At 43.2% G+C, this 22,427-nt stretch overlaps 2 protein-coding genes, 1 long non-coding RNA gene and 1 pseudogene across 3 annotated transcripts; all 4 read right to left on the bottom strand.

Annotated features, from left to right (window-relative positions):
- Window positions 1–995: 995 nt before the first annotated feature.
- Window positions 996–2,438, bottom strand: LOC103989797 (uncharacterized). The gene has a single exon (XM_065189783.1). It carries the CDS (start codon window positions 2,436–2,438, stop codon window positions 996–998), a length of 1,443 nt encoding a protein of 480 aa, XP_065045855.1.
- Window positions 2,439–8,940: 6,502 nt separating this feature from the next.
- On the bottom strand, window positions 8,941–13,020 carry LOC108953082 (uncharacterized). Its single transcript, XR_010514191.1, has 2 exons — window positions 12,360–13,020; window positions 8,941–9,439 (listed from the first exon to the last, which is right to left on the bottom strand). It is a non-coding gene; the product is annotated as an uncharacterized LOC108953082 (long non-coding RNA).
- A 733-nt stretch (window positions 13,021–13,753) lies between these two features.
- On the bottom strand, window positions 13,754–14,449 carry LOC135677426 (B3 domain-containing protein At1g05920-like). Its single transcript, XM_065189782.1, has one exon. The coding sequence runs from the start codon at window positions 14,447–14,449 to the stop codon at window positions 13,754–13,756; it is 696 nt and encodes a 231-aa protein (XP_065045854.1).
- An 851-nt stretch (window positions 14,450–15,300) lies between these two features.
- On the bottom strand, window positions 15,301–22,206 carry LOC135677425 (cyclic nucleotide-gated ion channel 1-like; annotated as a pseudogene).
- Between the last annotated feature and the right edge of the window lie 221 nt (window positions 22,207–22,427).

The following is a 22,427-nucleotide window of genomic DNA, read 5'->3' as shown; positions in this document are numbered from 1 at the left end:
CCCTTGGGACATTAGACAATGTAAAGTGAGAGAATTTGGCGGTCAGGTGTTTTACCTGTGCCAGGTACTTTGCCATGATTGGGTCCTGAGCCTTGTACCCGTCGCTGAGGTGCTCGGCTACCAGCTGCGAGTCGGTGAGGACGTGTATGGCGCCCACCTGCATCTCGAGGGCCAACCTAAGCCCCGCTAGGAGTGCCTCATACTCCGCCTCGTTGTTGGTGGCTTGAAACACGAAGCGGAGGGAATGCTCGAACGACCGTCCGTTGGGGGCTAGTAACACTAGCCCCGCACCCGCGCCCTTCGAGTTGGCCGATCCATCCATGTGCAGGACCCATCCTTCGGAAGGTTGCTCAGGATCCTCGTCCTCGCTCTGAGTTAGCTCCGAGATGAAGTCGGCTACGGACTGGGCTTTGATAGCGGTTCTCGGCACGTATCGTATGTCAAACTCGCCGAGCTCCACCGCCCATTTGAGAAGACAACCTGCAACATTGAACTTAGATAAAATCAGCCGGAGCGGTTGGTCGGTGATTACCTCCACTAGGTGAGCCTGGAAGTAGGGGCGTAGCTTCCGGGTTGACAACACAAGTGCCAGTGCTAGTTTCTCAATTGGTGGGTACCGCTCCTCGGGTCCGTTCAGGACATGGCTGATGTAATAGACCGGCAGCTGTTCTCCGAAGGCTTCTTTGGTCAGGACGGAACTGACCGCGTGTCGGGAGGCGGCCAGGTAGATGCTGAGCTTATCCCCAGAAGAGACGGAGGCAAGTCGAGGAAGGTTGGCCAGGTGCTGCTTCACTTGCTCAAAGGCTTCCTCACACTCCACCGTCCATTGAAAGTTCTTTGGGTTCTTCAACGCCCGAAAGAAGGGGAGGCAGCGATCACCAGATCGGGAAAGAAACCGGGATAAAGCGGCAAGCCTCCCGTTGAGCCACTGCATGTCCTTGATTGTCTGAGGCGACTGCATGTTGATGACTGCCTGGATCTTCTCTAGGTTGGCGTCAATTCCTCTTTCGTGTATGATGATTCCAAGGAACCTTCCCGAGCTGACGCCAAAAGCACACTTTGTGGGGTTGAGCCGCATGTCGTACCTGCGCAACATGGTGAAGGTCTCGGCCAAGTCGGCGAGGTGGGCTGTTGCCGCTCGGCTCTTTTACGATCATGTCGTCGACATAAACTTCCATGTTCCTCCCGATCTGGTGGGCGAACATCTTGTTCACAGTTCTTTGATACGTGGCCCCCGCGTTCTTCAGCACGAACGACATGACCTTGTAAAAGTATACCCCTTGGTCGGTGAGGAAGGCAGTGTGCTCCTGGTCTTCGGGTGTCATTCTTATCTGGTTGTAGCCAGAAAAGGCATCCATGAATGAGAGGCGAGCATGCCCGGCCGTCGCGTCGACCAATTGGTCGATCTTTGGGAGGGGGTAGCAGTCCTTCGGGTATGCATTATTGAGACTGGTGTAGTCAACACACATCCTTCCACTTCCATTGGATTTATTTACTAGGACTACATTGGATAGCCACCGCGGGTATTTGACTTCTTCTATAAAGCCTGTTGACAAAAGTCGCTGCACCTCGTCGCGGACAGCTAGTTGTCGATCAGGGGCTTGCCTTCGGGGCTTCTGCCTCACCGGGCGAGCATTGGGCGAGATGTTGAGGTGGTGTTGTGCGATCTTTGGGTCGATGCCCATCATGTCGGAGGGCGACCAAGCGAAGACGTCGACATTCTCCTGCAGGAAGCCGATGAGTTGCTCCCATTCCTGCTCGGGCAGTTCTGACCCGATTTTGACCATCCGGTCAGGCCGGTCCTTCATTAACGGTATATCGCAAGTAGGCACCGTCGGCTCAGGATGTGGGGTCGGCTTCTTCATTTCCCTGGGGTCCCCCAGGGGTTGCTCGGTCCTCGCCCTTTTGTGTAGCGAGACTGCCGTCAGGTAGCAGCGTCGGGACTCTCGGGGACTTCCCCAAACTTCCCCGACCCCCCCATGGGTCGGGAACTTTACGGTTTGGTGGTAGGTGGAGACAACGGCTCTGATCTTGTTGAGGGTGGGGCGACCAAAGATGGCATTGTACGCCATGGGGAGGTCGACCACTAAGAAGGTGGACATCACCATCTTCGATCTTGGCGGGACTCCCAGAGTTAAAGGCAAGGTGATTGCCCCTAGTGGTGAGATTGAGTTGCCGGTGAACCCGGTGAGCGCTGAGCACATCGGCTCCATGTTCTCTCTAGACAAACCGAGCTTCTGGAAAGCATCGAAGTAGAGCACGTCGGCCGAGCTCCCAGTGTCGATCATGATCCTTCTTACTTGCTCGGATTGCTCGGGGGCTTCGGTCGGGAATGTGACATCAGGCTCGGGCCCGCGCCTGGGAGCTTCGATAGAGGCGGCTCGAGCGTATGCCTTTCTTCCGGACATGGTGTTCCCTCCGGATGCAGGGCCGCCCATTATCACGTCGATGTGTCGCTCGACGGGTCCCTCAGGGCGCGGCGAAAGCTCCTTATCCTGCCGAAGGTACTGGCCGAGGTGCCCTCTACGAATAAGCTCCTCGATCTACCTCTTCGACTCACGACACTGCTCGGTGTCATGCCCATTCTGCCGATGGAAGCGGCAGTACTTCGACCGTTCTGCTAGTTCCCATGGGCTTCTTATCGGGTGGGGGTTTTTGAGTAGCCCCTTCTCCCTTATTTGGAGGAATATCTCTGTCCGGGACGTGCCCAAGGCGAGAAGTGGGGGCCTCGATGCCGGCGGGTCAGGCCGGTCTAACCTGCGCCTTGGTGTGGTAGATTGTTGCTGTCGGGGTGGCTCCGGTCTGACCCTCTTGTGCTCCTCACGCCTCCCGACCATCCATGCTTCGGCGGCGATGAACTGGTTTGCCCGCTGGAGCATCTCGGGTACTGCGGTGGGGGGTCGCTCCACGAGAGACCAGAAGAATCTGGAAGGTCGCAGGCCTATCATAAACGCTTGCATTAATAGAGAGGGGTGAGCGTCTGACAGCCCTCGAATTTGTGTAGTAAAGCAATTCACAAAATGGGAGAGGGGCTCGTCCTCCCTCTGGTTGAGTCCGAGGAGTAGAGCAATGGACGGCTTCGGCCGGGCATAGGCCAGGAAGTTGAGCTTGAAGTCCCTGGCGAGCTGATCAAAGGAGGTGATCGTCCCGGTCTTTGGGCCGCTGTATCATGCACGGGCTGACCCCCTCAAAGTCGTAGGAAACGTCGTGCACATCAAGGCGTCAGAGGTTCCATATAGCGCCATTTGGGCGCGGAAAGCAGCTTCGTGGTCCGCTGGGTCGGCGACCCCATCATATGCGTCCAGAGAGGGGAGCTGGAAGTTGGGAGGAATTATTTGATCTTGTATTTCAGGCGCGAACGAGGATCCCTAGTGTGTGTCCGCCCCGAGCTCTCCCCTCGACCCGCGAACTTCCTCCTGCACTTCGCCGAGTCGCTGATTAACAAGGCGTAGCTGGGCTCGCAGGGAGTCTGTTGAATCCGAGGATAGCGCCTCGGGCTCCGGGCGACCCCTCGGGTTCGCCGCCGCTTGGTTCCCGAGTGGGGCCGATCGATCCCGGGCGAAGTAGGGAACTCGGGAAGCGGCGTGTGAGCCCGGGCGGACGGCTCCCATTGCCGCAGCGGCTGGGTCGCTGGCGAGTGCACCGGATGAGAAACGAGTGGGATGATAGTTTGTACCACATCCGTCAGAGTTCGGACTTGATGAGCGAGGTCCTGAAAGGCCTCGGACGATACAGGCGACGGGCCGGAGGGAGCACCTTCGGGCGGGGAGAAACCCGGGTCGTTGAACAATCGCCAGTAACGTTCCGATGTTTTGGCAGGGTGTTCGTCTCGGGGTTCATCATGTAGAGGATGTTCTCCCGTGCCGATCGGGTGCGACCCCTCAGCAGCGGGCTCACTTGAGTTGAACTGCTGAACCCTCGACATTCGAGCCCTCCTTCTAGCGCCAAAAATGTTGGTGTAAACAACTTTACGCCGTGACCTTGGGGTTGACACGACCTGGTTCGGGTCCGAATGGGTGGGGATCTCGCTCGAGGTCTCTCAGGGTTGCTGATACGACCGATAGTGTAGATCGGATCGCGTCAGGGCTCGTCGGGGCGCCTTGCTGGGAGGGGTTCCTCTCCTCAGCGTCGGGAGAAGGGGCTTCGTCTTCGTACCTGCACACAGGTCAGGTCGGAAGCTCGGCCCGACCCCTCCGACTATCAAGTCAGGAGATGGAGTGGAATGGTTCTTGTGGTCGGATCCTCCCCCCATTTCTCCCCGGCTGGGGTTTTTATAGAGTGGCTTACTATTTCTAATGTGCATGTTTGCAGGGGGCAGGATCGTACTCCTGGTAACGTCAGATAGGGGTGTTGGCATGGCGTGCAAGACCGGGCCTGAGCGAGACGTTAATGTGCCTTGGCCGGCGTTCCGGTCTGTTTGACCAGGTGCTGTCAGGTCGTCTGAGGCGCAAGGCGTCATCAGGGGCAGGTGACGTCAGCCCGAGTCTTATCGCCATTATTACCCTCATCAGGAGGTATGTTCTATGGTCATTTACGTGCATCGTATCGTTACGTTCTTTATGTTGTTTCTCGCTTATACGATCGTTACCGTGAAGCGTACGATATAAAGATCGCACCTTGTACACTTTATGGTGTACGTAACGACGGTAGAACATAACATCCTACGTCTCTCTCGCAAGGAGACGATGAGCCCTCCGCACGCCGACCGACGCCCCATCATCCGCCGTCCAATCCCCTATAACGCTAATCTCCACGCTCTTCCCTGCTTCTTTGAGCCGACTCGGGTGAGAGTACTTGCAAAACCAAGTCCGGATCGCCAAGTACCGACGCTCAACCATCGTCCACGTCCCCTCGCCCGAGGATCCACGTAGCGGGGTTTGGACCCTTGACGGGCCCCGTACACGCGAGCGGGATCGTGTGGATCGCGTGGCAATCCGACGGTCGGTGGTTGTGGCCTGCTGGTGTTATATCATGGAATAGAGGGGTCAAGCCGCGTGCACTCGGCACATGGAAACCCCAAGCGTAACGGCCAGCAGCCCCGATAGCCACTATATCGTACGCTTCACGGTAACGATCGTATAAGTGAGAAACAACATAAAGAACATAATGATACGATGCACGTAAATGACAATATAATAGACCTCTTATGTCTTTTTCTAGCGAGGTTGACTTAAAATAGATCCGAATCAAGAACATGAAGATTGGCTTCCACATAAAATATTTTTGTTATTGTGGATCAACCTCTTCTAATTATGTATAAATAAAATCCTATAAAAAAAATGAGTATTCTCTTATTTATATCAAGAAAAACAAAGAAATGAGTCATCTTATGTAGTACAAGTTCCTAATAAAAGTAGCTCAGCAAAGGTTACAGAAAGCGCAAAGGAAGTGCGCATGGCGGTCTCTCCACATGACGTGATCCATAGTTGGAGGACGACGCGGTCGGCTTCCTAATGGCGAAGCATAGGTCGCCTCCTCGACGGAAGGCCCACGTCTCTGCCTCATCGCCCTCTTTCAGGAAGCTCCATAGCGCGAAGTACTTCAGCTCGTCGCCCTTGATGATGGTGCCCGCGCTGCCGTCCCAGCGGGTTAGCTTTAGGTAGCACCGGAACCTGCACCTGGTGAACACCACCACGGGCAGCCCGCCGTGCTCCCTTCCCGACACCTTCGTCTTCCGTTTATCTGCCTCGGCTCCCCCGGTCACCCTGCTCCTCTTTCTGTCGTCGCCGACGAGGCTGGCGGATTCCCATTCCAACTCCGAGAGCATGGGGACGAGGTTGGCCTTGACGAAGTCCTTGGGGAGGTAGAAGCGGTTCTGTTGCGAGGCCAGGTCGGACTTCTCGATGGTCTTCTCGGCAATGAAGTGGATGTCGGTGCCGCCATCCGCCGTCACCAAGTCGGTCACCCACTTCGGCACGATCCGCAGGCATTGCATGTCTTTGCCGGCCTTCTTGCGCTTCTTCGACGTGCCCTCGCCGGGCGATGCGGGGGGATTAGGTGGCGGCAGGGGCTCCTCTGGCCCTTCTGTGGCCTCGCTGGTGGACTCGGACGTGACGGTTCCCATGGATGGATACCTTCAGCTTCTACCTTTCTTGAACCAAAGGAGGGAAGATAGAGAGTGGAGAAGAAGGCAGCGATGGATCGACACCATCACTCTACGTGTGTGTTGTTTATATAGGGATAGAAGAGACGCATGATGATAATAGGAAGCCGAGGTTGAGTCTGAATCGGAATCTGCTTTGCATTGTCTGCGGAAGCACAAATCCTCTTCGGAAAAGGAAACCGAGTGTGGATCGAAGTCTTTAACGGTTGGGGTGAGTGATTCCTTTTCCTTTTCCATTTCGAAATTAGATTCATTTCTGTTGGATTTCTTTTTTCTCTTATAATTCTCTATTATCTTAAATGATGGATTACGAGTCGCGTTTCATTTGGAATATTAATATATCCAATAGACAAAAATTGGTGGTATTTGTGTGCTACATGAAAAAGAAGACTAAATAATAATCTCTGCGAAGAGAAGAGAGCAAATTTTAAGTAGCATTAATAGAATGAAAGAGAAGATGGAATCGTGGTGACAGAGAGACCAAAGAATGTTTTGACTCAATCGTATGATTCGATTGGAAGTGCAATGAAGAATATCAAACATTACTCCATGTTATGTAAACCAAAATATTAGTGGTGAGTTCCTTTTAGTACTTTTAGTATTCTGAACAACCATTATCTATTGTGCTTCTTTCAAATCATTCCTATCCCTATTCACGATTCTTCTTTCTCAAGACAATGTCCTAGAAAGATAAAAGCATCCGTCTCTCTCTAAACTAATCTCAGAAGCTAGCCTATACCCATAGTTAATTCATATAACCCTAACCCATATGATTTCTTCAAATCTCACCACCCTTACTCTCCCAAGATAAAGCTAATTCTAACCTCAACCTGTCAGAAACTGAACGTTTCAATAGATCAGAAGTGAGAATTAGATAAAAATGTGTTCCACTTGAATTATTTGATTAAAAGCTAGTTGGAAATTATGCCTCCTTGTTATTATAAGTTCCTGAAAAGTTATTTTTTAAGAAATATTCTATCATTTTAACCATGAGTAAAAAAACTTTGACAAATAACAATATCCCTCTCATATATCAATGTTGTCATGTTCCATAATTATCCATCAATCTAACATTCATTAATTATTTCATCCAGTCACATGTTTTGTCTAGTATCAAATTAATGATAAGAAAAAGTTAAACTTTTGAATTTTACAGTATTTTCAATGATCGACTGAAAAATCATCTTTTACAGTGAGCTGCAAAATGTTAACTCAATTTCGTTACTGAAGATTCTAACATAAAATTATGGAACAAAATCAAAAAAGACAATTAGAGAAATAAGAAATATGAAAATTTTAACATAAAAAATCCTATTCGCTTGAGGAGTGATAAGCTTAGAAAGGTTACGAAGAAGATGCTCTTGTTTCTTATCACCTATATTGTTCTTAACGGTGTATTCTCTCTCTTGGGCTCGAGACAACTATTACTTCTTTTCACTCTCATTTCTTCTATCCTGACAATAGTTAGATTATAGTTAGATTATAGCAAAAAAAATAGTTTACCAATTTAGGATTTAACTTGTATACCTTTTATAAGTGAAAATAAGTTTATATTGACTTGGTGAATCAAAGCGTACACCATTAACCGTAGAGTCAACATGGTCTAGTTCCATCCTGAAGGCATAAGTTCATCCAAGGGGACCACGAGGATCATGTTAGGGCGATCTGAGCGGAAAGCAAACCTGGTTGATACAATCATGAGGTGTTGCTTGTTCGTTGAGATGGATTTAGTATCATCCCGAGATATTGCTTATTCGTTGAGACAGATTTAGTGTCGTTCAATATGTGCTTTAGCCTCACTGATGTCCCTACACAAGTGGTTAACATCGGAAGGATGTTCTCGACCTAATCCGATCCCTTCGATACTTAAGTTAGTATGAAAGTGAGGAAAGAGTTCAGTGGAGTTTTGTAGTATTTTGCTTTGCCCCCCTTTAGGTTTTGGGCCTGACTTTTATATTTGAACGATCGATAGCGTGAAGCCAACAATAGGTTAGAATGCCCCTTACGTCGTCGAGGACCGATTAGTGAGTATATCTCTCACTGGGTGGCATTAGGAAAGTATGGGCTCCTTCGCCAGGTGACAATCTTTTTTGGAAGATTGAGTTTACAGCATCATGATTTTCCATATCAATACTAATATCTTAACATGGTAAAACAAGAAGAAAACATAAGGAAAGAGGATTTGCCATAAAGTCCTTTCATGAAGCTACATAAAGTGTGGATTGCATGTGAAAGATCGGTGAATGCATTGCACAATTAAAGATTTATAGTTTCACGGACAATCCAATCATAGTTATTAAAAAAAGTCACTTATATATGTTACACGAAGGCTATAAAGCAAATATCTCTGATTTGGAACATAGATAAAAAAGTGTATTCACAATCATGAGTATGATAAACGATGAAAGTAGCGGACCTGCATATTGCCAATGAGAAGCACTTGTTTTTTTTGCAGGTACCGAATCTGCTTAGGGAGGAGCGAGAAAGAGCATGGAGATTAGCGCTCTAGGGGATTGGACAGTGGATGATGGGGAGGGCTTGCGACGGTTACCGAAACGGGTCGAGAATGCACACCGCCCCTCTCTTCTCCTAGCGAGCAAGAGAGACGAAGGAGGTTTGTTCACGTACACCGTGAAATGTATACGATGCCGTTACGATCTTGTAACGACACGGTGTATGTAAAGAACAGACCTCCTATGTCTTTTTCTTGCAAGATTGACTCAAAGTAGATCCGACTCAACATCATCATACATGAAGATAAGTTCCCGGTGATACGGCCAAAATTTTTTGTTATTGTAGATCAACCTCTTATAATAATATATGAATAAAATCATACGAAAAAAATTGAGTCTTCTCTTATTTACATCAAGAAAAACAAAGAAAAGAGTTCTCTTATGTAGTACAAGTTCCTAATAAAAGTAGCTAAGCTAAGATTACAGAAACCACAAAGGAAGTGCTCATGGCGGTCTGAACATGCAGTCATTTAAATTCCCACTTTTGAGTGCTTCTCTTTTGTTCCGTCCACAAAACTTTTGCTCATTAAAAAAAAACAAAAAAACAAAAAAGACAGTAAATCAAGTTTGCCTTTCTTTTTGTTTATTTGCAAAAAACGAAAGTAAAGCTCAATGGGGACTTTTGTGGAAATTATGTAATCGTTCAATGTTTGCTTTTGTAGTAATTGGATCTTGTGGTGGAGAATGGAAGCGAGTTTCTCAGCATCCCCCTTGAATGGAAGAGAGAGATGTCGCTGAATCTTCATGAAGCTTCTGTTTCGGAGCCACCAGAATATCGGGAGGGGACACCACCGGATCAGCTAATGATGCATTTTGCGTCCGCCTGCGGTCTCAACCAGCAACAGCTTATTAAGTAGCATGTAACAAGTTTCTCATGGGTGTCTAATTCTATTTTTTTATCATCAGCGTATGTATGTAATGGAATCTACGAGAAAAATATGGAGCTTTTCTGGCAGAAATGTAATGACACTTGTGAGGAGTCACTCATTCTTTACCAATCATCTCTGTTGATTGTGTACAAAATCACTCTTATGAGGAGTCAACTCACATCATAGCGAGGTGTTCTTCACAGCTGATATGTTCTTTTTTGTGATAGAGAGCTGCAGGAATCACCATTCACATCAATTAAGTATGAATATTACCAAAGGGCCGATAATACACCTACTAAGACACAACAGACCCAATAAAAGATTCTTCCACTCTTATGAGCTCATCTGGCCTGTCAGGCTTTTAGGAAGAAGCCAATCATTAGTATCGACGTTTTTTGGTTTGTAAATTCATTAGTATTTTCTTAAGCGTACACGCTTTGAGAACAAACACAGAGTATTTAGTTCTAGATTAAGAAATGAAAGACAGGTACTTACTGACAATCACAAAACCTTATATATCATTTTGCTATTTCATGTTTGTTATAGAAAAAGACATATACTATATGTATGTTTATGAGCTTGGATCAATGAGGAAACCCACAGAGCAATTATTCGGGCTCAAGTTGCATAAACTGTAGTGCTTAGAATGGTAGAAATGGATACCTATTACATCCACACAATAAGAACAGGGTCATGAATTTGATATGTGATTAATCACTCTGTATGAAAATGAGAACAAATTGAACTCATAAAGATACACAAGCAGTGATGAAACCAGCTAGACTAACTAGATAAAAGTGGTACCTTGATAAAGAATTGAACTTGCCAATTGTAAAAAGGTTGGATGATATCCTAAAGAAACACAAATGACTGGTTGAACTAATGCCAAGGTGATCATAAAAAAATTTCAAACTCTTCGCAGGACAGGGGCAGAAGAAATTCTCATGATCATGTTGGATATATATATATATATATATATCCAGAAATTATCACAATCCACATATGCAATGAACTCAGATGAAAGTGTAGTGTTTGGGCCTAAGTAGTTCTAAGGGTGGTACAGAGCACATGAACATTCCCATGCAAATCACCTATTGTTGCTTCAGTTGTTAATTTGTATTCATTATCAAATCATAAGCTTATACTGGAAGCTTTAAACAAAGATGATTGAGATGTGTTAAGAGAGGAAGAATAGAACTAAATAATGGAAAGATATCGAAAACATGTAGACACTCGAGAAAAGAAGAAAGAGAATCACTGAATATATCTAACGGTTTAAATTATAAAAAGGTATCACTGGATACATCTAACCAGTTTAAGTTGTAGTAAATGACAACATAACCTCCAAACTTGTGGAGGCAAAACTTTGCAGTGGCATGTTCCAATGCGTGAATGAGGTTAATTTCACTAATTTGGATAAACCAAAAAGAGTATCAAAGGCTATATTTGAAAGGTGGAGAGCATCTGCACATGTCAGGTGTTGAAAAGCTGAATAAGAGCTATGTCGATCCAAAACGAATCTTGGCCAAAGGCAATCCAAGGATGGATCACGACAATGCATAGATTTGACCTGACTGAACCTTTTTGTCTTCAGATTTACCCAAAGATGCTAACAACAAATATGGAAGAACAATCTAAATTGCCGTATATGACAAATGAAATTATCGAATGCCAGATTTCAAATGCTGATTAATCAATTATGTATTGTGCAATTATTTAAAGGAAATTCTTTGTCATTCTTTCGTTTCTTCATTTAGTATTGAATTGGTCTGCTGCCATGTTTTTAGCATTCACCAATCTGTGGGATCATGTTTCTTTGCCGATTTCCTTTGTCATTATAATTTAACAAACTCCTCTTCCATATTCTCAATGTTCATTGGTCCATTAGATTGCATGCAAATGCTTCTTTGTTGAACTTCCCTTTTTCTTTTTGAGAATTCATCAACGATGGCCTCGTATTTGTTGTTCATTACTCAATTCTATTGCAAGAAACACTTCAGCTAATAATTCTTTTTCTATAGTTTCTTTCTTTTTTAGCATTTCATCTTACAAAATCAAACAAGTCAACATACAAGTCCTGGCTCACATAATGGAACAGAGGGTGATGAAGAATTGTAACAGCTTTAGCATCAATTTCTCTCTCTTTTTTAATTTTTTTTCAATCGTACAATTCAAGTTAATCCACACATATGGAGAATGTAATTGACTGATTAACCGGTAAGCCCTGAAAGCCAAGATGCAGACTACTAACTAACAACATATAAGAACCCGCACTTCGAAATATGCTAATGTTTTTTGCTATATAGTGTGAGCTTTCTTAACTCTAAAGGAGATTCCCAACCCCAGCCTCTGTTATCTCTGCTATCATCTATGCATGATATTGCATCTAATCCAGATGCAGTGTCTACCTCCCTAAAGGAATACAGGAACATGCACTTGCTAGAAATCATGTCATGCAAGGCCATTGCAGCAATAAAGACAACTCATACCAAGGGTAACACAAAGGAAATGGTATCATAACATGTCCTTGAATTCTTTGTAGAAACTTACTACAATATATTTGCACAATGGGTCCAGCCTCAACATACTAATCGACATTTATAGTACTCAAGCATAAAAACAGCAGAAGTCGATAGCATGAGGAAACGAGGAGCATTTCGGGAATGAAAATGACGACAACAGCATATAAAGCATGAAAATATAGATACATTGTACCGTAAGTGCTCCAATTCTGCAATTAAGGAGTAAGAATGCACCACAATAAAGATGAAGATGAGGATAAAATGATACTTAAATGCTGAGGATAAAGTAATATGGAAGCATTAAAGATGGGAGCTCTTTCTTGTGAGATAAAAAGGGAAGGAAGAAGCAGACCTTGATGGATAGAAAGGGGGCACGGCCACCCCGCCGCGTGAGAGCACCGTCCGGGAGTCGCCGCATGTGGCCACCATGATCCACTTGTCTCCCACCACCAACCCCTGATACAGATCCGTGGCCTCCAACATCACCTCGGCGTCCACCTTCACGCCCACCTCCACGTCTCCGCCCCCTCACCCACCCGGGCGGCCCTCCGTCACAGCCACCTGCAGCCGGTCCCGGCACGCCCGCGCCACCATCGCTCCCCCGTGCCCGTCGCACACCGCGAACTACCCGTACCCACCTGCCGAGAAGCCCGTCACCTCCGTCACCGTGTCCTCCATGTCCCTCCGCCTCCCCAGTAGCGAAACCGACCCGTGCGACAGGGTCTTCCCCGGCGCCAGTGTCCGAGGAGGGCGGCGGGGGGATGATCGAGGAGGAACGGTAGTTCTCTCCCTCCGCGAGGGTCCGCTTGGGGGCATCGGTGTTCCGGCGGCGGATGGGGTAGTGGTAGTGGTTGGGTCAGGCCCCTCCATGAGGAAACCTAAGCGAGGAGGCCCCTCCGACTCCGACTGTGATTGCGATTGCGCCGCCATCCTATAGTGGCTGTCGGGGCTGCCGGCCGTAACGCTTGGGGGTTTCATGTGCCGAGCGAACGAGGCTTTACCCCTCTATTCGATGATATAACACCAGAAGGCCGCAACTACCGACCGTCGGATTGCCACGCGATCCACACGATCCCGCCAGCGTGTATGGGGCCCGTCAACGGTCCAAGCCCCGCTACGTGGATCCTCGGGCGAGGGGACGTGGACGACGGTTGACCGTCGGTCCTTGCCGATCCGGACTTGGTTTTGCAGGTACTCTCACCCGAATCAGCTCACAGAGGAGCAGGGAAGAGCGTGGAGTTTAGCGCTCCAGGGGATTGGACGGCGGATGATGGGGCGTCGGTCGGCGTCAGGAGGGCTCGCGACGGTTACTGAAACGGGACGGGAATGCACGCCGCCCCTCTCGTCTCCTTGCGAGAGAGACGTAGGATGTTATGTTGTATCGTCGTTACGTACACCATGAAGTGTACAAGGTGCGATCTTTATATCGTACGCTTCACGGTAACGATCGTATAAACGAGAAACAACATAAAGAACGTAACGATACAATGCACATAAATGACAATAGAACATACCTCCTATGTCTCTTTCTCGCACGGTTGACCTAAAATAGATCCGAATCAAGAACATGAAGATTGGCTCCCACAGAAATATTTTTGTTATTGTGGATCAACCTCTTCTAATTTTATATAAATAAAAATAAAATCCTATAAAAAAAATGAGTATTCTCTTATTTATATCAAGAAAAACAAAGAAAAGAGTCATCTTATGTAGTACAAGTTCCTAATAAAAGCTGCTCAGCAAAGATTACAGAAAGCGCAAAGGAAGTGCGCATGGCGGTCTCTCCGCATGACGTGATCCGCAGCTGGAGGACGACGCGGTCGGCTTCCCAATGGCGAAGCATAGGTCGCCTCCTCGACGGAAGGCCCACGTCTCTACCTCGTCGCCCTCTTTCAGGAAGCTCCATAGCGCGAAGTACTTAAGCTCGTCGCCCTTGATGACGGTGCCCGCGCTGCCGTCCCAGCGGGTTAACTTCAGGTAGCACCGGAACCTGCACCTGGTGAACACCACCACGGGCAGCCCGCCGTGCTCCCTTCCAGACACCTTCGCCTTCCGTTTCTCTGCCTTGGCTCCCTCGGTCACCCTGCTCCTCTTTCTGTCGTCGCCGACGAGGCTGGCGGATTCCCGTTCCAACTCCGAGAGCATGGGGACGAGGTTGGCCTTGACGAAGTCCTTGGGGAGGTAGAAGCGGTTCTGTTGCGAGGCCAGGTCGGACTTCTCGATGGTCTTCTCGGCAATGAAGTGGATGTCGGTGCCGCGCTCCGCCGTCACCAAATCGGTCACCCACTTGGGCACGATACGCAGGCAGTACATGTCTTTGCCGGCCTTCTTGCGCTTCTTCGACGTGCCCTCGCCGGGCGACGCGGGGGGATTAGGCGGCGGCAGGGGCTCCTCTGGCCCCTCTGTGGCCTTGCTGTTGGACTCGGACGTGACGGCTCCCATGGATGGATACCTTCAGCTTCTACCTTTCTTGAACCGAAGGAGGGAAGATAGAGAGTGGAAAAGAAGGCAGCGATGGATCGACACCATCACTCTACGTGTGTGTTTTTTATATAGGGATAGAAGAGACGCATGAGAATCCGAAGCCGAGGTTGATTTCTAATCGGAATCTGCTTTGCATTGTCTGCGGAAGCACAAATCGTCTTCGGAAAAGAAAACCGAGTGCGGATCGAAGTCTTTAACGGTTGGGGTGAGCGATTCCTTTTCCATTTCGAAATTAGATTAATTTCTGTTGGATTTATTTTTTCTCTTATTATTCTCTATATATTAAATGATGGATTACGAGTCGCGTTTCATTTGGAATATTATTATATCCGATAGACAAAAATTGGTGGCATTGTGTGCTTCATGAAAAAAAAGACTAAATAATAATCTCTGAGAAGAAAAGAGAGCAAATTAAGTCCCATTCGTAGAATGAAAGAGAAGATGGAATAGTGGTGACAGAGAGACCAAAGATTAGCTCGGTTGGTCTTTGCAACATGCAAACGAGACTGGCAACTGTGCAGTTGCTGCTGCTCAGATAATGATAGATAATAAATGTTGAAATGGCTTGTGACATAGCCATCAACTGTATGGCCTGTGAATTGGAGCACACCATAAACATAATATGTAAAGCTTAATTATGATGAGACAAGTGACTTGGGTTTTCTTAAATTAATAAAATAATAATAATATTGATGAACCACTTTTTTGCTGGATATATGTAATATTAATAGATGAAATATTCTATAATTTATTCGAACTGCAACCTTTATCTCTTTTTCATGCAAAGCGTCTTCAAGCTTCTTTCTCGACTATCTACGCCAAGCTGTCTGTATAAAACAAGCAGCCCATGTCCTCCATTGCTGCGAATGATGGTATCTAAATGTATGCTGCAGTTGTTTGCTGTGCAGCCTTCTGAATCGTGTAGCAACAAACTTCAGATCATCGGCCATCGGAGCAAAAGCTTCGACTTCAGATAGTGTCTTAACTGTCCTTGTCGAGATGGGGAGGCTGGACGATGAGCCCAGGTCAGATGCTCTTCCCCGCAGAAATCTCCAGCCTTCCACCATTAGTGGTCGTGCTCTCTAGCTTTCCTCGCATAGTAAAGAGCATTTCATTTACTGGGTCTCCTTCACGAACGATGCAGCTGCATTTAGTGTATAAAACTGGTTTCAAACGATCAGACATGGCATCAATGAGTTGATCATCCATCTTCTCAAACATCGGAACCTACAAGGAATGATATGTGGATTGCATCATTTCTCCAAAGAACAACTCATCAACTACAAGTTTTTCACTAAATCGTATCATAAGTATGATCCATTTGGAAGTGCAATGAAGAATATCAAACATTACTTCCCATGTCTTGTAAACCAAAATATTAGTGGTGAGCTCCTTCAAACAAGGCAAATGTGATGACTCTGAACAACCAGGGCAAGGTACTTTTAGTATTCTGAAACACCAATTCATAAATGGGTTGGGCCTCACCTCTCATGCAGGGAAGACACCCAACACTTAATTCATACTATCAATCTTCTAGCTAAATTCACCAATTCTGAATTCTCTATTGTGCTTCTTTCAAATCTCCCTATTCCTATTCACGATTCTTCTTGCTGAAGACGGATGCTCTAGAAAGACAAAAGCACCCGTCTCTCTGGAAACTAATCTCAGAAGCCAACCCATACCCAAAGTTAATTCATATAACCCCAACCTATATGGTTTCTTCAAATCTCACCACCCTTACTCTCCCAATACAAAGCTAATTCTAACCTCAAACTATCAGAAATTGAACGTTTCAACAGATCAGAAGTGAGAATCAGACAAAAATGTGTTCCACTTGAATTATTTGATGTTGGAAATACTGCTTGCTTGTTATGATAACTTTCTGGAAAGTTAATTTTTAAGTTTTTTAAAAAATATTCTATCATTATAAGTTGTAACCATGACTAAAGGAACTTTGACATATAACAATATCTCTCTGGTATACTGAAATATTGTCATGTTCTATGGTTAGCCATCGATCTAATATGCATTATTTATTTCATCCAGTAACATGTTTTGTCTAGTATCAAATAAATGACAAGAAAAAGTTAAAATTTTGAATTTTACAGTATTTTCATTTTTCAATAAGCGACTGAAAATCATCTTTTACAGTGAGCTGTGAGCTGCAAAATGTTAAACTCAATTAGACCGTAGTTTGAAACTAGAAACATTGATACAATAATGCTGCTGGAGCTAAAATTACATGCAGTAGTCATGACAAAATCGTTACCGAAGATTCTCACCACAAAAATATGGAACAAAATTGGAAAATGCAATTAGAGAAATAGAATATATGGAAATTTTAACATAAAAAATCCTACCCGCTTGAGGAGTGATAAGCAGAGATGGTGCTTTATATCCCTTCGAAGGTCTTTAGGAAGGTTACGAAGAAGATGCTCTTCGTCTACTCCTCTTGTTTCTTGCCACCTATACTGCTCATAACGGCGTATTCTCTCCTTTAGTCTCTCAGAAGGGATCGATGAGATATCCACTGCTTTGCATCTCTTCTTTTTATTCTCATTTCTTCTACTTTGACAGTAGTTGATTGTAGATATGTCTGGAATAGCAAAAATGTTTACCAACCTAGGATTTAACTTGTAAACCTTTTATAAGTGAAGAAAATATGGTTGTATTGACTTGGTGAATCAAAGCACACACTGTTTGATACTAATATCTTAACCTTGGAAAATATGAAGAAAACATAAGGAATAAAGAGGATTTGCCATAAAGTCCTTCCATGAAGCTACATGAAGTGTGGACAAAAAGGCAGCAGTTTCAAAGAGATTCATGTCAAAGATTGGTGAATACATTGCACAATTAAAGATTTATACTTTGTCACGGACAATTATAGTTGTTAGAAAACCACGTACATATGTTACATGAAAGATATAAAGCAAATATCTCTGATTTCAAACATAGATAAAAAAAAAATGTAATCACAATCATGAGTGTGATAAATGATGAAAGCGGCGTACCTGCATATTGCCAATGAGAAGCGCAAACAGAACTAAGCCAAAGATGGAAACACAAACAGCAAAAATATTCTCCCAAATGTAAGTGCTTGTTTTAAGGTTTTGTCCAAGAGAACTGCAAAATAGTCATATTTTAGCTACAGAAGCAAAATGATGAAATGTGATAGTATTGAATCTGATCAAAGAAGTCCTTACATCTACCAAATCCTTATATCTACCATACAAGTGTCTTGAGTAAACAATGAAGTATCTAACGTAGATTATTCAGGTGTGTTCAAGAGCAATTAGATCCACTTAATTTAGTGAAGATTGCAACAGGTCAAATCATGTACACACATATGTAAGTGCATCTGCTCCTGGTGCAAACACAAATATATAACACTGCATTTGTCATTCACAGATGGTTTGAACTATAAACCTATTGGGACAAATAAATGAAAATCAAAACAATGTTAAATACTCTTAATTTTCTCATGTAGAAAGATTTATAATGTTTATGATACTTAGCAATAAAAACACAGAAAAAAAGAAAGAAAAAAATCCTACCAAAGATTCTTAAGTTTGCACAGATTATAAGAAAAGGATTATACTCAAAAAAACATTGAGAAATAATATTCTGTGTCCGTCAAAATCAATAAACATAGATTATAATTTTTTGTGCCTCACAAAAAATTTATGATCGAATATATTATCAAATACATTATTACCTTAGATTTTGAAGCCCCCACCAAAAGCAATAAAAAAACTTCTCCAAGAACTTTTTTGATCGAACAACATTTTGCAGAGCTTGTAGATATATTCCCAAGTCAAAGATAGTCCCATTTTTGGGACTTATAGGGCAAGCAACTCCCAGGAAACTATTCTTCTGGTTGTTTTGCTGTCCACAGATTAAAGAGTCAATTTTGCAATCAGGTTGGGCACAAGCTTTTCTCCAACAAGTGCCTTCACGTTCTATAGAAAGAAAATACCAAAATGCTCCCAGTATCTACAAGAAATTAAAACAGCAGGTCCAGATCAGCCAAAAGAAAGTTTGAGTTCTTCCATGTAAGCCAGATAAAATATCTTCTGCAAGTTATTGGTCGTATTATACTATTATACATAAAAAATTGACTGAAAATTTAGAAAATGTACTATAGAGACACAACCTATATATACTTCTTTTTCTTTGAGCAGTGCGAGAATATTGCTCAATGAACTGAATCAGCTTGCCAACTATTGGTAAATGCATTAAAGATGATGAAAAATAGGACATTCTCAGCAACTTTGATATGCAAAAACAGGAAAAAGATATAAGCATTCATACTAAAGAATTTTTGTGAAACAATCTCAATGTCATTTCTTTCATGTTAAACAAAAGAAGTGAGAGCCAACAGATCCTTGATAGGCTTATAGTGCACTGTTGGAAAACAGATCAGCTCATAAACTATATGATGCAGAATAGAAATTGGTGAAGTCGAAGATGTTAAGTCCAATAGAATAATGGAGAACTTAAGGTCCGATTACTATTTATGGCTGATCATGCTTTGGCAACACTCAAATAGCTGCTGTCATATAACTTATAACAATAAAAAAAAGGACAAAAATAACGAGATCAAGAATTAAAATATCGATCAGTATCAGTTACTCGAAATGTACAACACTAGTATACCAAGCAGGATATACCGACTTGTACCACATGCTATCACGAGAGAAAAAATAAAAAGTTCAATATTGAACATAGGTATACTGAGCAGGATATACCAACTTGTACCACATGCTATCATGAGAGAAAAATAAAAAAAAATAAAAAAAAAATTAAAATATTGACTAATACCGACCCATAAGGTTTGACCTTTCTAAAATTTGATGGCCAAGTAGTGATGGTACTGTTAAGATAAATTCCACCAAATTCTACTAGTACCCCACAAAAGGAAAGAACCTTCTTCAGCTATACAAAGAAAAGCATCTTTCAACTAGGAGCACCTAAAAAATCTTTCAAAGGTCTGTAGCCAATCAAGAAAATTCCAATTGATGAACGCCTTAGATTCCTTGCAATGATCCCTAATGACCAGATTTCTCTATTATACTTCCAATTGATGAACGCCTTAGATTAACTCGATTTCATATAGGTAATTACTGAAAATAAGCAATGCTACTTTGAAGTTCCAATCACCTTCCATCACCATAACTCATTGTGGCTATGAAAGCATACAGGAAAGTCTTCTACCTCGCACATAGCAACTGTATGCTGTGACTAATTAAAATTTTTGTAAATTCATAATCAACTCGTGGACAAGTCAAAATGGAAATGAAGTTCAGAATTAGTCACTAATGTGCAAAGGAACGATTCTAAGAATGTAGAGGGCATAGTTGGAAAAAAAAGAAGAGGAATCAAAAGGAAAAGATGATGCGTACCAAACAAAGGACAGTGAAGCCCTGACAGGACAAGCTGTAAATAAAACTTATCTACAACATGAACAGGGTAGAAAGGCTAGAATCCCCAAGCAATCAAACCAAAAACGATCTTAAGACCCTAAGTTATCGTCAAAAAGAGGTAAATGACTACAACCTCATGAATGAAAAAAATTTAAAAATGAGACAAAAGGGATCAAGAAAGGAACCCTTAATATTCACATGCAACTCCTGGTTCAGGACAGTAAAGCTACAAGTTCTAGGAAATATTTTCTCTACTGTCCTCCACATTGAAGTAGCTGGTTTGACCTTGTGTAAATATAAGAAATCAACTTCAATTTTTAATTTCAAACTGTAGACATCTTGTTAAACCATTATCATGATTCATGGATGATATTCCTAATTATGCAGCAAAGAAACCCCTAATCTTAGGGGTCCATAGATAAGGCTGCTGAATCTCCGAAGCCTAAACTAATCCCAGAATGACATTTTGGAGACCAGGGATCAGTGGACTGAAACAAGAACAAAACGTGAACCACAACTAGCAGATGTTGCCAGAATTAGTATAGTCTTTTAAAAATCACCAAAATAAAAAAAAAAAATTAAAATTGAAACTTCAAGTAAACTTACATGACTTGCAAGCATGTAAAGTAAAAGGTTAAAAGCAGCTCCAACCCATGCTGTTTCAGCAATTATACCAGCAGATCTTGTAACTTCGAGATACAATGGTATGATCCTAAGAACTCTTGGCACGTATTGGAATATAACAGCAAACATCAGTGCATTCTTTGCATTCAGGAGTGCTGAACCTTCAAGTTTGGGTATTATGAGCAATATCATAATCTGTTTGGATTTATAAAAATGTTATCGGTAACTGTAGCTAAAGTAATCAGTGATTTTAATAAAATACTGACTGTGACAACCGTAGCTGCCATAGAAAATAGTTGTACCCTACAAGAAACTAAAATAAATAATGAAAAGGAAACAAAACTGTACATCATGTACTCATTTCAAAGCAAAGAATTTAGCAAGTTGATATAAATCTAACCATAATTGGACAATTACAACAAATAGGAAGAACACAACCTAAAGATCTGTGCCTCAACCTAAAGACCTAACATTGCAGTTCTTAGATATCCCCTCTTGCAAGCTACAAATAATCAACTATGCATCCCAATAAACCGTGATCTAGTAGAATACCAAGCATGCAGTTCCATTAGCATCATTCATCATGCCTATTGGACACAGGGATGATGACAAGGACTTAAGAATTTAACTGCACAAACTATAATTGCCAATAATCCAATATTAGTGAAAGATGAAAATGTGGTACCAAAAAGATTCACAATGACCCAGGCTGATAGTGATTAGTGAATGTCATTCGAGGGAGTAGCTTCCTGATTATTAGAAAAACAAACAAGAAACCCGAACATGGTCCTCAACAGTCTTTCTTACAAGCAAAATGATAAGCTCAATAAATTATCTGCTTGTGTAAATTAAAATTAGCAGTAAAAAGTTTGCAGACTAATTTCCTTGGTCTTTGTTTAAAGAGATACGCTTCGCCTCTTACTAATGTTGAAGTACTAATATATATATATATATATATATATATATATATATATATATATATAGACAATAATCAAAATCCACTACCTAAATAAATATCATGTTTTGACAATAGAAATGCATAATATATATTCATGGATAGTACATAGAATGAGTTTGATACCTGTGGAAGTGGAAAAACAGCAAGAATGTCAATTAGGAAATATGATGATAAATATCGCTTGGCTATTGCTGACAAATCTTTGACCAAAACTCCCCTTCCAAATACCCTAGATGAAGGAGCGATGAACCCAGTTCGAAATTGAAAAACAATATGGACCAAGTAGAAGATATCTGTGAAAAACAGCAGTACACTTGCAGCAATTTCTAGTTTTTTATGCAAATAAAGACAATTATTGTCACCATCAATAACTGGAATGTAGAAGAACAAGGGGTCCACAGACACAGCAACTATGTAGGATATGACAAATATTTTGTTCCACCTTTGAAGAAACGGCCCTTGAGGATCTAGAACTTTCTTTTTAGACTTTGATACCCCCGCAGATGAATTTGTAGAAGACTGAAACTTAAAAATGCTACCTCTCGGTATGCCCTGATGTACCGCTTAGTACGTCCTAGTGTACCGTTCGATACACGGTACCATATCGTACCGAGCTAACCTCGAAACACCGGTACGATACAGTATTGCATACCTTGCTATATAGCACCTTCCTCAAGCTCACTTAATTTCAAAGTATCACCCTGCATTATGCACTGATACAATTATACTCTTGGTGTTTGGTTTCAAAATCAACAAAAACAAAGCATAATCACTGTTGCATGGTCCTAGATACAAGATTATGCTACAACAAAAAACAGGGAGTGTGATTCCCTTTGCCTATTAAATTATATTTTTTAGAGTAATTGTATTAAATTATATTTTTTAGAGTAAACAATATCCAAATTCCTATTAATTTCATCTTATTAAT

The sequence above is a fragment of the Musa acuminata genome, chromosome BXJ1-6 (genome assembly GCF_036884655.1).
Source record: "Musa acuminata AAA Group cultivar baxijiao chromosome BXJ1-6, Cavendish_Baxijiao_AAA, whole genome shotgun sequence".
In the NCBI taxonomy this organism is placed as follows: domain Eukaryota; kingdom Viridiplantae; phylum Streptophyta; class Magnoliopsida; order Zingiberales; family Musaceae; genus Musa; species Musa acuminata.
The sequence above is the reverse complement of the archived record's forward strand: the minus strand, read 5'-3'. Positions and strand labels throughout refer to the sequence as shown.

Coding starts and splice junctions, on each gene's coding strand:
- LOC103989797 (XM_065189783.1), bottom strand. CDS start 2,438: ATGGGCGGCCCTGCATCCGGAGGGAACACCATGTCCGGAAGAAAGGCA.
- LOC135677426 (XM_065189782.1), bottom strand. CDS start 14,449: ATGGGAGCCGTCACGTCCGAGTCCAACAGCAAGGCCACAGAGGGGCCA.